The sequence below is a fragment of the Trifolium pratense genome, linkage group LG2 (genome assembly GCF_020283565.1).
Source record: "Trifolium pratense cultivar HEN17-A07 linkage group LG2, ARS_RC_1.1, whole genome shotgun sequence".
NCBI lineage: Eukaryota > Viridiplantae > Streptophyta > Magnoliopsida > Fabales > Fabaceae > Trifolium > Trifolium pratense.
In genome coordinates, this window is record NC_060060.1 from 58,865,777 (window position 1) to 58,880,837 (window position 15,061).

A 15,061-nucleotide genomic window follows, 5' to 3' on the forward strand; every position below is an offset into this window, starting at 1 on the left:
AGATTTTAGCCTGCGTGCACCACTGCCCAACATAATATACTTCTTTTTTGATCGGATTCGAATCTAGTAACAAAATTTTAGACACAAAAAATGAGTAAAAATTTGAACCTCTAAATATTTTTACACAAACAATCCGAACCTCTAAATAGATAACATGATAATGTGATTGTGACATGAGAGATTTCTTCAACAACATATAACAGTGTGACATGTCGAGACAAAATCTAAACAAATATTTTTTTGGCTAAGAAATCTAAATAAACTTGATAACCGATTCGCCTCATAACTCATGGATGATTTTATTTTTTATTTTTTTCTATAATTTTATTATTTTTTAATTCATAGATGATTCTAGATGACATATAATAAATAAAATATTTGACTGGTTCACATTAATCTCAATCTTTCTCTCCTAAAAAATTGTTCTCGAATCTCACGTGTCATCTTTATATACTTCCTTCATTCCAACGTTTCACCCTCACATCACATGTGCCACAGTACTACCTCAAAACATTCATCATTCAACAATTAACAAAAACAACACCTTCAAACATAAACATTGTTTCCATAGCTATCTTCAAATATTGTTCTTGTTTCTTTTGCCACACCCCATTTGTTCCTTCATCCTTAAAAAACACATTCATTCAAAAGAGTTATAAATTTTAATTTGTTACAATATATAGTATAATCATATTCACATCTAGTTTTAGCTTTCTACTATATTTGGCAAAAACATTCTTAAAATAATTTTTACCTTAATAACAAACTTACAAAAAAAACTATTATTTCTCTACATTTAGTGGTCTTTTTTTCATTTTAATGAATTTTTTGAGAGAAGAAAAAAACATATTTTGGAGAAGGTTTTGTTAATAAAAATCAAAAGGGTGATTGAATCTACAAGAAAAAATGGCTACAGAGGCGTTTATTTTAAAAGAAAGCGCCTATTTTTCATTAAGAGCATTGAAGAGTCTTCTCATGTTAATATCAGCAATGTTTATGGTACTTTTGTTACCATTTAGAGGAAGGAGAAGGGTATCACCTGTTGAAAAGGAGGAGAAAATTCAAGAATGTTGTCATCATCATCATCATCATCATCATCATCATCACCGGAAAGGCGCGGTGGTGCGTGTTCCGGCTAAGATTGTGCCATGGAAGAGTGCTGGTGGTGGTGGCGGTGGTGTTGGTGTGGTTGCAATGAAGGTGATGGATCATGTGATGAGGAGGGAATTGGCTATAAGGAGGGTTTTGGAGGATGGTGATGAGAAATGTTTGAGAGAGTATTTTCTTTTTGGAACTAAAAGGGGTGACACAATTTTCACACAATGTTGGACACCTGTTTATGTTAAGATTAGGTATGTTTATAGGTTTGGATTCTTTAATATTCATAGTTTTATGATTATAATCAAAATCATATTGTTTGATGGAATTGTCCTTGTGTTTAAATGTTTTATGATTTGTGTCATTTTAATTGACCTATTGAGGGATAGATATGTGATTTGATGAGAGAAAAAGAAAAGAGTTTTGTGGTAGCAACAAAATCAGGAAAAATAATTTATTGCTTTGCTTTGATTCCAATATGATTCATAATTTCATTTGGGTATATTTCAGAATTTTATAAAGGTTGATCTCTAGATTGAATTTTTGGTTTATGGACTTTTTCATCAAGTCTTTTTGTGTAGATGAGGTCTCTTAATTTAAATTGTGGCTGCTTTTTGCGATCTTTGATATTACGAAAAATTGTAGTCCGATATAGTTGATGTCATCATAATTGAAATCGTGGTTACAATCGTAGTGACATAAAAAATCTTGACACTAATTACATGCCATTTTGTAAAACCTTGATAAGTGGTATCTAGATGTCTCTGTTAAATATGCTTTGATCTCATCCCCAAAAGCTAGCTCAAAGGGTGAGGTTGCCTTCACATATTTATACACTTCACATCCCGGGAACCTAAGCAATGTAGGACTTCAAACAAACTCCGACAACACAACCAACATATTCAAGAGTCTCATCTTGATTGCATCTTTGTGCCTCGTAAATTTTTTATTTCTTGACAACGAATAATTTAGTTCTAGCCTAACAACAATAAACAATAGTACCATTTTTCCACTAGGTAGGGTTTGGCTTTGTTTATATTAAGGATGACAAAAACAAAAGCATGACATGCAAAAAAAATTGTCCCTTGTCATTTTATTCCTCAATCGTGGTAAACTCTGAATAGCTAGCTTATATCAGTATTGTCAATCGTGGATTGTAGAAAATAACGATTTATTCAAATTCTGCTAGACAACAATGTTTTATAGTGCTGAATGTTGATATAGCGGTTGAGAATATTTTGAAATGTGTATCGTGGAATAATAGCGATTTGTTCAAATTGTGTTGTACTATATAGTGCCACTTTTTAATAACACTGGCTAATATTTTACCTACTTTGTGCAGGGGACTTGTTATTGTTATGCATGGTCTTAATGAACACAGGTTTGTAATTTTAGACAATTTATATTTCTGAAAATATTCACATTTTTTCTATTGCTTCTTGCTTATCCTAAAGCTATTTCCTTTATGTTGTAACAGTGGTAGATATAGTAATTTTGCAAAGCAGCTAAATGCTAATGGCTACAAGGTTTATGGAATGGATTGGATTGGTAAGTAAGAACCAATTATAATTAATGAGTTTGTGTTATCTCTGAGGAATGGTAGTTGCTATTCAACTTATGATTCATTTGGTACTAGATCCTTTTGTTTCCTTAGTATGCTAAATACTATTTTCATATCCTTGTCCATGAATTAAATCCTACTAAATATACTCTACATTCTGCATGATTTTGTCATTACATCACATTCACATTATTTAATATGGACCAATAATACATTGGTCTGAGTGAAATTGGACTCGTATCTCGTAAGTAAGGTCTAGGAATTGAGCCTTGTGGATGGAAAAAATGTGGTTGAAAGAAGAGACCCCACTAAAGGTGGCCTAGCAGGTTACCCGGTGGAGATAAATCATCGACATAAACTGATAGATACTTTGCACCAATAATATGGTTTAAGAAAACATTATTTGATAAAGAGGAGGATTCATTGACCAATGTTTATGCAGTTTCCCAGAGACTTTTCAATTTGGTGTTTTTAGTTAATTAAGAATAGAGAAGAACTAGAGACAATGGCCATCAATTTTCTTGGAAATTCCTCATTGTGAAAATGGATCTACCTATTGGACACAGAGGGAATTATAAGGAAGGCTGGTGGCTGAAGGTGGATGTGTTAGGGAGTAGAGATGAAGAGGTCGGGGGTTCCATTCTCTCCCTCGAAAAAAACTTATAATATTAATTACTAATTACTAACATTGGCTGTTAAAAAAAAAATATAATAATTTACACACACACAGATGACAGATACCTTACACAATAGTTAATACTGACATAGACACATAGAGACCGGTAATAAATTGACAAATAGAAGGGATTGAGTATAACCACATGGTATCATGTCAGTGTAACACCAGACATGCCTTCAATCTGAAGCGACGGTGCTATATAGATTATTTATTTATAACCTTTGAAAGCATTTTCTATAAAGCACAAACACATCGAAAATGATACATGTAGACCCCGGTAACAATTTGATAGAGTAGAAGTGATTGAATGTAACTTCCTTTTTCAGTGCCTTCAATTTGAAGTGTCGATTGAGCATTTTACCTTCTAGGGGATGTGTCCTTGAAGATGTGTCTATTTTATAGTATGAAATTGTGAAGAAATCTTAGTCTTGCCAAATTTTATGTCATCCTTTGATTATATGATACTTCCATTGCATTATAGAAAACAGTGATTGCTTCATTTTGTTTATTAGTTTAGTGACCATCATTCTTCAACATGCATCTATATTTGGATGTTGCAGGAAGATGCCTATTTGTGCGATAAAGTAAACATGTGAAGCTCCTGTATATAAGTAAGCTTATCATCTGTGTGAAATTGTGTCTGACTCAGTATGTTTAAGGTTCAAATGGAAGTTTAGATTAACAATTGAAAATTACTATAAATTGAGTCTTACACAGATAAGTGTTCTTTGACTTTCTTTTGAAAATTTTTGCTGTTTCATTAGAGGTTTATATGGTCTTAATGTATTTCAAGGATTAGATAAGTTTTGGCTTTTAATAAAGTCAAGATACTTCTTGTGTGTTTGGTTTTGCGGTGACATAAGATGATTATGAATGAGTTGATTCTGTAAAATTGATTATATATAAAAGTGAGCTGAATGTAAACTGATTTATGTCTAGATATATTAATGAAAGCGTGAGTTTAACAATAAACTTAGACGAAAAGTCGATTCTACTGGATGACATCTAAACCTTGTATGTTTCATTCATTAACATTGGATGTCTTGTCTTCATAAGGTTATAATGTTATGTGCTGCATATGAATCTGTTGTGAAACCTTATGTTTTATTGTCTAATCTGGTTGATTGTGTTATTTTCAATTTTCCTCACCCATTTTTTAGTATTAGGTCAAACCTATTTTGTTTTAATGATCTATATTCATCTTTTAGGTCATGGTGGAAGTGATGGTCTGCATGGATATGTCCATTCTCTTGATGATGCTGTTTCTGATTTGGTATGTTGCTGGATCTCTAGGAATTTTGTTGAATAATATACAACTATAGAGATGCTTGGATTGATTTATTTGAGTCTATCTATTGATATAAACACTTGTGATCTATGAAGCACATGCACTCTTCATATTAGGCATGTCCTGTGTCGGATACGCGTCAGTGACCGACACCGACCCTTATGTTTACATTGAATTATATCATTTTCTCAAATTATTATTGGTGTCAACGTGTTAGTGTTTGTGTCATGTCTAGTGTCCATGTTCATGCTTCATAGCTTGTGATATTGTTTGGAGTGTTTATGGAAACCTCTAAAGCACCGACACTTCTGATTTAAGGCATATCCGGTGTCCGACACCTACACAACACCGAATCTTGTGATTACATTCAATTAACACATTTTCTAAAATTATTACCAGATTTGATGTGACACTGTTAATCTCATGTTCAGTATCTGCATCAGTGTTTCATAGCTGAAAATAGCTTTGACATGTTCTGAAGTTGTTTACAGCTTATTTTCATAAGTTCTTCAGGATAATTTATGAAAACAGTTTGAATTGAATTTATCTTCTAATATAAAAATAGCTTATTTATAAGCCCCTATATGATAACAGCTTACGCTATAAGAACTTAATTGAGATGTTTATCCAAACAAGGCCTAAAAGGTATTGTGATTTATATGTAGAAATGTTAAATATCACCACAAATTGACAAAAATACAATATGCCATTGTGTTTTTGTGTATTTTCGTATGCAAAGTATGTGTGAGATAGAGACCGATACGGTGTCTAAAGTTGTGTTTAAATAACACATCTCATTGATATACTGCTGCTTGAGTTATCATGTCTCATGCGGTGTCTAAAGTTATGTTTAAATAACACATCTCATTTATATAATCCTGCTCAAGTTATCTATGTTCTGATAAATATTATTTGTTTTTTTATAAACAGAAAGTATTTATTGAGAAGGTTATATCTGAAAATCCTGGCCTTCCACTTTTCTGCTATGCACACTCAACAGGTGCAGCAATTACTCTTAAGGTATATAACATTCTTGAAATTTACTTGTGAGTAAACAAGGTTAAGAACCAATCGAGTATTCGATATTCACAACTATGCAAATTGTAGGCACTTCTTGATCCAAAAATTGGAGCTTGCGTAGCTGGTGCTACATTCACATCACCTGCAGTCGGAGTTGAGCCTTCTCATCCAATTTTGGTGGTAAGCATAACCTTTTGGTCGCGTCTAACTTTTTTATTAAGGTTTTGTTTGCTAGTAACATATGAGTGTATAGTTGATAGCAGATAAGTTAGCAAATTTAATTTGAAGCGTTCGATAAAGTTACCGGTTGAACTTACTAAATGTCTGTATAAAACTATGTGAGTGCATAAATTTTTATTTATTTTTACTAATGTGAGTGCATAATTGTTAAATTCATGTATCTATGTGAGTGCATAATTCTTAAATTCATGTGTATCACCGATATTCATCTCTATACTTTCTTCATTACAGGCACTTGCGCCAATACTATCATTTTTGCTGCCAACATTCCAATGTAATTCTGCATATAAAAAAGGTTTACCAGTTTCTCGTGACCCAGAGGCTCTTATTGCGAAGTATTCAGACCCGTTAGTGTGCACGGGATCTCTTAGAATACGAACTGGCTATGAGATTCTTCAAATTACATGCTACTTGCAGCAAAATCTAAGTAAAATTAGAGTTCCATTTCTTGTTCTACATGGCACTGCTGATTCTGTGACTGATCCTACTGCTTCACAAAAACTATATGAAGAATCTTCATCAAATGACAAAACTATCAAATTGTATGAAGGATTTTCACATGATCTACTATTTGAACCTGAAAGAGATGCTATCACTGAAGATATAATTCAATGGTTGAATAGTAGAGTGTGAAATTAGGTAAAGCAGCGACGGAAAGGATTTGGATTTTCTAAAGTGAGTGAAGTGTAAGTAAAGTGAGGAAATCAAGAGCTCTGATTATAACAAATGTCATGTTTTGTTATGATGTACTTATAATATCTACCTTTGATTTATTATTTAATGGTTGGTATTATTCACTTTACACTCTAAAGTGAATCGCTCGCTTTAGAGGAGCTGGATCCGAGAAGAAAATGTGATGGAGGTTGAAGCGTCTGCATTTTGTTGATGAATTTTATGGGCTGTAATTGTGACTAAATTACTTGTAGCAATGTATTATACTTTTATTTTTTGCTTATAACTATATATTATAATCTCTTTCATTTATTTGAAAAGTAGCTAGCTAGCTAGCCAATATTTCTTGTTACTATCCATTTTTGCATCCTTCTGTTATTGGTGAAGGCCATTGTTTCTATCACCTGGGTAATATGTAGACATAAGGAACTCGCTGTTTGTTTGGATTGACATTGAATTTTGCATTTTGTCAAAAATTATACTGAATTTGTCTGAGTTTGAAGCTTGAACTTATATCTTTGCTTCAACAAAATTATGGTTTTTTTTTTTTTTATCAAATAGTTTATAGAAATTTATTTTTGAACCGAACAAGTGGAGAACTCCGGATTCAAATTCCAGTCACTACATGGATACGATAATATCCTTTTCGACTTTACTCGAAGGGACTGGTGTTTTAATTCAATTAAACTCCCCACCGTTTCAAAATATGAAACAAACATTTTCTCTCATTAAGTGCATAAGCAAACAGAGAGAAGAAAAAAAAATAGTGACTAGTTTTCTCATTAAAACAAGTATTTCCTCATATCTATAAATGATGTTTTTCACGCCAAATGCATTTGGGAGTTCTTTAAATTTCGCGTTTGTAATAGTAAAGTCTTTTAAGTTTTTAAGATAATAAATAGGTCATTTAAGTTTTAAATTTGTCGCACCGTTACCCTTCCACTTATTCCAAGTTTAGAAAAATCCTTCCACTTATTCCATGCTTATTCCATGTTTACAGACTCTTAATTATGATGCTAACTTATTCCAAGTTTAGAAAAATCCTTCCACTTATTCCATGTTTACAAAAATACTAACATGACCGTTAATTATGATGCTAACTATGATGAATTTGAAGTTCAATCTGATGTGAATCATGAGCCCCAAACAATTGAGGCACAACTGGATAGAAGGAAATTAAAAAAGAGTAACGGTGCAACAAATTATAAACTTAAAGGCTTAATTTGTTAGCTAAAAAACTTAAAAGACATACTTGTTACTTAAAAAATTTAAAAGACCTAATTATTACAAATGTAAAACTTATAAGACTCCCGAATACATTTGGTTTTTTTTTATTAAAAGTAGTTTAGCTGTCCTTATAACAAGAATCAAGCCAATGTAAATTTGCAGATCTATTGTATAAATCTTACATTTGCATAAAGGAAAATATTTTCAAGCCAGCAGAAGATTGATGAAATGGCAGTCTCTATCTTTACCATTTCTACAAGAAATATCTATTAATATATATTTAGACAATAAGAGATATTTTACCTTTTTTATTTGTTACAAAAGGAAAAGATATATTACTAACTTGTTAAGGCAACAAATATTCACATGACTTCCTCAATTTATGCTATTTCATCGGTTAGTGTGACACAAATTTATAAGTTATAACCAATTTCTGTACATTATTTCAAATGCATCAAATAAAAGAAACTAAGAGTGAATGCAATGAATTACAGCATTAACCAGTGACAGAGAGCAATCAATTTGTTTGTAAGGATTTGATGTGAATAACAAAATCTAAACAAATAAATAAGCAAATATCTGACTTTGTAAACAACTTTTCATTCTCGGTGAAAGCCAAATCACCTATATACAACACCAATCAGTGAAAGTATTTGGACTTCAAACGAATTGGTCAGAACTCAGTACCCTTGAAATGTTGCATGGAATGATTAGAACTCATTTTAGGAAAAAATGGTACCTTGAGTCAACATAGCTCTCCACATCCCAAAGAAAAGAACCAAAAGTAACAGCTTCTAAAACAAGTCTTTTCAAACCACCAATGCTAATTTTGATGATTTCATCTTTTGAAGAATTGACTTTCCCCTCTGGTGTTATAACAATTTCTGGTCTACCAAACAATGCTTCTGTGTGATTCTCAATGATGCCGATGGCCTCTTTAGATCTAATTGTTGCATATCTCTGTAATGTCTCGACGTCAAACGACATCATATAGGAGCGCAACCTAGACACTGTTATCTCGTGACCAAATGCACCCGAACGGATTCCACTGTCAAGCCAAGCAGGGACTTCAGGGTGGGACATAACTTGAGACGGAACCTCAACACCGGCCATTCTTGATTCATTTTCCACAGTTCGGCTAATGGTATTTTCATCAGGTAGAATTTTTATCGTCTTCTCCAGCTGGAACCTTTGGACAACACGTTTAAGAAAGTATCCATACATTACTGATGCTGCATAGACCTGTCCTACCCTGAGTTTGCTGATCTGAGCTACAGATGTTGAATCCCCTGATCGGTTACCGAGAAGGAGAGCCAGGTGGCTTTGGATCATCTCATAGGCTTCAGGCGAATGAATCTTCTCAAGTTTTTCATCTTCGCTTGGCCATGAATCAACTTGACCTGACGGATGAGTCGTTATGGAGGGTATTAAAGAAATATCAGCATCCATAAATTTCTGCACTACTAATGTGTACAATATGTCTTCTATAGCTTTTCTCCTCTCTTTAGCCTTAACCTCAGCAATTCTTCTGTAAAATTTTGAAACCCAGCTAAATGATCAGTACGCCATTTTTCTCCATTTTTAATAAAACATACCTCAGTACTTTGTAACAGTTAAAAAACATTCCAATAGAAAACAGCTAGAAACAAAAACCATTATGAATATTCTCATCTTGTGAGATAAAAATCATTCATCAATACTAATATGTTTAGTACTATCTTTTTTTGTATAAATTCAAACTAAATACAGTTGAATCTATATATACATCAATGAAATATAGCAGATCTATTTCACAAGTAAATTCAGCACTTCATAAAGAGACTTAAATTCACTGACTACTGACTTAATGTGCATTTCACGAGACCAGAAACAAGAGGTATTTCTCCACCAAATGGTTAATTAAAACAATTTGATGAGATATGAAATGTAGTATGTACATGAAATGCAAAGTTTATATAGGAGACAATATAACACTTCAAACCTGTACGTTTCAAAAAAAATCACTGAAAACCTGTATTTTATAAATAAAAGCAAGGATGTGACACGTAAGTCTTAAATCGTCATTAAGTAAAACAAACTGATGCGAACTTTTCAGTCTATCCATCTACATTGATATACTAGTTTAAAGACCTGTGCGATTTGTTATATAATATTGTTAAAATATAAGTGAAACTATTGTGCTATTTTTTGTAAAACTTATTAAATGAATAAATTTGATTATAAGCCACTAGGTTTGGTCTAGTGGTGAGGGGTTTGGGTAGTACGCTATAGGTCCTGGGTTTCGATCCCCAGCTCATTGTAAACCAAAAAAAAAAAATTTGATTATAATTATCGGTGATAAATTATCCAATTTTTTATTTATCCCTCAGAAATAATAGTCCCGTATATATTTTCTAATAAAATAAAAAATTAGAAATTTGATTAGGAATATTTAGGATAAGTTAGTAAATTTGTTAGTAATTAACTTTATTGTATTATTATTAATAGTTAATAGTATTTTTTTATGAAAAAAATTGTTTATGTTTCTATTTCTATATTCCTAATTTTATGCATATTCATCTTATTTTTTCTATAATTTTTTTTACTGACTATTTTATTCTCTTTTTCTTTTAATAGATTATTGAGTTTATGGTATTAATCTATTTTGTTGCTATTTTTATGAGTATAGATCGTTCTATTTTGTTCCAATCTATAATCTGTTTTGTTTTTATTTTTAAGCATATCATTTTTTTTGTATTTAACTTATATTCTTTCTATATATATATTTTTATATTTTTTAGTAAAATTACAATAAAGGATATAAAACTTGCAACATGGTTAAAAGTGATAAGGATAAATTAGTAAATTTGGTGGTAATCGATTTTAATATATTAGTAATAGATTATTCATCTAATGAATTCCACGACTTTTACTTTGTAAAAAATTGATAGAGACTTGAATGTGAAAGTAGGCCTTGACTTTGGCGCAAGACTAAGGTGTGGAAAGGAAGAGGGAAAGGAAACGAAAGGATGATGAGGTGGCATGAGTGCATGGAGAGCATGAGGACTTCACATTTCCTTATCATGTAATTCTTTTAGTATGATTTTTTGAAGTTCCTTATAGTATACATATTGCATAACTTTAAACACTGTCAGTCATTAAAATCAGTTTGGAGGTTTTATTTTCATTGGGCATTATTTTCATTTACATTTCAAATTCACAATCCACTCTGTGGATGTATAGCTCTAATTAAATGTATGCAAAAGCAACATGAAATATTGACAAAAATGTACTAAATAATTAAACCTCACATGCAAACTAGATGCCATGATAAAATAATAGTGCTGATCATATTTTACAGCGAAGGATTTGATGTGGCATAAAAAATTAAGGCACAAATATCAATTGCCACTGAATCACTGATAGGCATACTAATAGCCAAGATTCCACATTCAAACTCCTAACCATAAACTATTGACAGTGACAGAAGTCAACAAGCCCAAGTAAATATACTTCGAGTAAAATGTGGCATCTATCAATTATGGGATCAATTGAAGACATTTTATTTAAGTTTTACTAATAAGAAAGAAACTAACTTTTTCCATATTTATGAATGTATATGGTGATAAAGCAAAATATCAGATATTATCAAGTATAGACCAAACCTGTACAAAACTAAGTCAGTTCCTGAAGCAGAAGGTTTTTCCTTGTGTTCATCACCATCACGATCAGTTTGGAATTGCTCTAGCTGCCGCTCTACTGCAGCAGACATGAGATGTGGGTGACTTACTAATATCTGAGAGAGAAACTGCCCGACCGGAGACTCAAGCTTTAGTGGGGCAATATTAGAACGTGATCCAGATGACTCTGCAGACGATGATGCAGCTCTAACTACAAAGCCCCTTCTACTTCCAACAGAAAGTTTCCTCCCATGGCCTTGCTTGGGGATAGGTACAGAAGAGTGCACCTACCAACCACCAAAAACAGTCAGCAAGTATACAAAGTTTCCAACAAATCTCATATATTACAATAAAATAAGCTAATACACTGAAAGCACAACAAAAACCATGGCTGTTTGTCGGGCCAATATCTCCATTCAAATAAAAATGCAATAAACAACTGGTGTCAATAATCAAATGTTCACAAGTAAACAAAAGTATCACAAATCATCTTTACAGAAGATTCAAATAAAACACCAAAAATAATTTTTATATAAAAAAATAAAACAGAGCTGCACCATAAAAACAAAGTATTATAGAAACACGTTAAAATGAGTTATTAGATAGCATATTAACCAAAAATAGTATACTTCCAAATAAAATTATAAGATCACTTATACTTTCTGTTCTCATATCCCATTCTTCAGAACAATACGATCAAGCAAATTGCAGCTGACACTAACAAGTAGCATGGGCTTCGAATCAAATTTCAAGCTCAACTTCATCCAACACATCATCAGTAAAGCCTAGTTTGGATTAGTTTGGGACTAATAGAAGCATCTGGGTTGAGAAAAGTATTTGATTCTTAACCAATAAAATATCCCATACAAGTTCATAGGTGGCTAAGTTAGATCAAAGGGTGTCAAACAATGTGAGATACAAATGTTCATCTCAACTTATGAAAAACTCTATTAATTGGAAGACTTGTAAGCATTGTAGGATTATCTCAATTTATTTATTTAGAGTAAAAATATCCAATTTGGTCCCTCAAATTGCATGTATCAACTTAATCCCCCACATTATCAATATTCCAAGAATTGCGAAATGTTAATCAGATTCATTCATTTGTCGAGATCTGTTATCAAATGCATTATTGACATTACTGACATTATTTACTTAGGCTACGTTTGGGAGTTTATGAGGGCAAGGTTTTCGGAAAAAAGGAAAGTAATAAGAAAAAGGGGAAATTACACTCACCTCCCTTGAAGTATGTTTAAATATCACTCACACCCCCTCTACTTATTAAATGAACAAACCGATGACTTACGCCTTACCATGGCGTTACTCTACCGCTGAGTTAAAAGGGCACCTTTTGAGTCAACTCCCGAATAAGGAACTGGCCGATATGAATATGAGTTTAGTACATCTATATTGTTCCTGCATATACTTAATTATATAAATATATAAATGAATAAAAAAATGTATATATATAGATCTATTTTTTGTGCATAGCCTCCCTTGTTTTTATAATAAATAAGATTATTTACCCCCTCCGTCTAACCCTCCCTCTAACCTCCCTCTAACGTCCGTTAAATTCAATTGTGACTATAACCATTCTATTCCTTTTCATATTCAATCTTCTTGTCTCGTTTCTAGATTCATCCATACTCCCTGTAGATTTATGCACCGATAGAAAAAATCTTGTATAACAATTAGCAATGAGCAACTTGGAAAAAATAACTATAATATAAACTCAATCTTTGGTAAAAAAAAACCCAATGTGACATGTTAGTATCTTAAAAGTCGGTCATTTTTCAACTTTTCTTTTCAAAAACAATCTTGAAAATAAGAATGCAAATATTGTGGAATCTTTTGGTATTTGAGAATCTGTCAATTTAGGTTTTTTTATTTAATAATAAATCGTTTGTGAATTTGGGAATTTGAGATTGAGGATTGGTTTAACAAAACCGAGCTTTTATCGAGTATAAATAATCATGAAAACAATTGATAAGAATTTGGGAATTTGAGATTGAGGATTCAGCTTTCTCTCACTTTTCCTCCACTCCAAACTCCCAAGTCCCCGACATTTGGAATTCAATAGTGATGCAGCTTGTTGCTCGTTTGCCTTTCAATCAAGTGTAATATCAATTCCATGTTGTTAATATTATATCGTTATAATCGCTACAAATATCAACAGAGAGACAAATTTGATTGAAGTTTTATAATTTCAGAGACCATTTTGATAAATTTAGGAACCAAATTGGGTGTTCACTCATTTACTTTTCTCAGAAGTATATCCAAAGTGACTCCAACATGAAAACAACTGCAATTCATCAAAATCCCTAATTTCATAAACCACAACAAACAGAACATGCAATCACAGAATCATAAATCAAAATCAAATTCTAAAAAACAAAATAGAAATAAATAAATAAATAAATAAATAATTGATTGAAGCAGTGATATGATTCAATACCTTACAGGAGAACGGTAAATCGGAACGGAGAAGTGCAACGGTGGATCTACCGGCGAACATTGACGGCTTAGACAAACGGGAAGATGATGGAAGAACAGTTGCCGTTAAGTTTAACGCGGTTCGTGTGGCTTCCATTTCTGAACTGTGATAAAGTAATGAGAGTTGAATTAACGAAGAAAAAAAGGAAGAAATGCACGAAAATGATGAATTATGAAAATGAAGATTTTGAAGCATGCATACCTTGGAGAAATAGGAGAGAGATAATATATGGATGATGAAACCCTAGAGAGAGAAAGAGGTGCGAATTTTAGAGAGAGAAAGAGAGAGGAGATGGTGTTACAGAGTAACAGTCAATTGAATGAATGAATGAAATCCAAAATAATGGTCGGAACTTGTGAATTTCTTTTCTTTTCTTTTTTGTTGAGTTGTTTTTTTAAGTTCAATGGAGACGCATCATGGTGTAAATGGAATATATTAACCTTTTTTTGGTTGAAAGAATATATTAACCTCAAAAGTCAAAAGTTTAATCATATTGGCTCGTTTGGCCAGCTTTTTTTAGAGCTTATGTAAATAGCTTGTGCAATATAAATTATATTTTATGTTATTTTATAAGTTTACATTAGTGAAAATTATAATTTTATAAGCTATTTTATCATAAACTACCTTGACAAATTTATAATAATATGTAAAAATTGCATAAGCTGTTTGCATAAACTCTAAAAAAAGTTGGGCTAAACGAGCCCAATAAAAAATTGTCAATTTATTTTTTTATATCATGATCATATGGTTATTATTAATTAACCGTGTAAAATTATTTTACATTATCAATATATATTCTTTTTTCTCTTATTTTTTTAATAAAATAAACTTAATTTATTTCATTAATTGTTCGATATAAGAAGTCAGAGTATTGGGTTTGATAATGGTAAAGTGGGGTATATGTGTTGAGTTTGATATATAATGGTAAAGTGGGGGTATATTTACCGATCGATAATTTATTCAGTAATGATTCACGCTAAACTTGATAGTGATCACTATGATTTAATCTTTCACAACTATGATTGAAAGGGGCTGAAAACCACTTAATGTTAAAAGTAACTCCAAACCAAATTAAGTCGTCAAGTGAACTTGATACTAATAGTGGAAAAAAGAACAGGAAAAA

General features: G+C 31.9%; 2 protein-coding genes across 2 annotated transcripts; one reads left to right on the forward strand and one right to left on the reverse strand.

Annotated features, from left to right (window-relative positions):
* Positions 1-463: 463 nt before the first annotated feature.
* On the forward strand, positions 464-6,841 carry LOC123907844 (monoacylglycerol lipase-like). Its single transcript, XM_045958240.1, has 7 exons — positions 464-1,352; positions 2,441-2,479; positions 2,576-2,646; positions 4,547-4,611; positions 5,557-5,646; positions 5,734-5,826; positions 6,118-6,841. Exons 1-7 carry the CDS (start codon positions 907-909, stop codon positions 6,517-6,519), a joined length of 1,206 nt encoding a protein of 401 aa, XP_045814196.1. The 5' UTR covers positions 464-906; the 3' UTR covers positions 6,520-6,841.
* A 1,341-nt stretch (positions 6,842-8,182) lies between these two features.
* LOC123907845 (UV-B-induced protein At3g17800, chloroplastic-like) lies at positions 8,183-14,343 on the reverse strand. Its single transcript, XM_045958241.1, has 4 exons — positions 14,140-14,343; positions 13,900-14,041; positions 11,430-11,731; positions 8,183-9,313 (listed from the first exon to the last, which is right to left on the reverse strand). Exons 2-4 carry the CDS (start codon positions 14,032-14,034, stop codon positions 8,503-8,505), a joined length of 1,248 nt encoding a protein of 415 aa, XP_045814197.1. The 5' UTR covers positions 14,035-14,041; positions 14,140-14,343; the 3' UTR covers positions 8,183-8,502.
* Between the last annotated feature and the right edge of the window lie 718 nt (positions 14,344-15,061).

Coding starts and splice junctions, on each gene's coding strand:
- LOC123907845 (XM_045958241.1), bottom strand. CDS start 14,034: ATGGAAGCCACACGAACCGCGTTAAACTTAACGGCAACTGTTCTTCCA. Junction 11,732..13,899: donor ATTTACCGTTCTCCTGTAAG/GTATTGAATCAT, acceptor GGTGGTTGGTAG/GTGCACTCTTCTGTACCTAT. Junction 9,314..11,429: donor ACTGACTTAGTTTTGTACAG/GTTTGGTCTATA, acceptor AAAATTTTACAG/AAGAATTGCTGAGGTTAAGG.
- LOC123907844 (XM_045958240.1), top strand. CDS start 907: ATGGCTACAGAGGCGTTTATTTTAAAAGAAAGCGCCTATTTTTCATTA. Junction 4,612..5,556: donor ATGATGCTGTTTCTGATTTG/GTATGTTGCTGG, acceptor TTTTATAAACAG/AAAGTATTTATTGAGAAGGT. Junction 5,647..5,733: donor GTGCAGCAATTACTCTTAAG/GTATATAACATT, acceptor TGCAAATTGTAG/GCACTTCTTGATCCAAAAAT.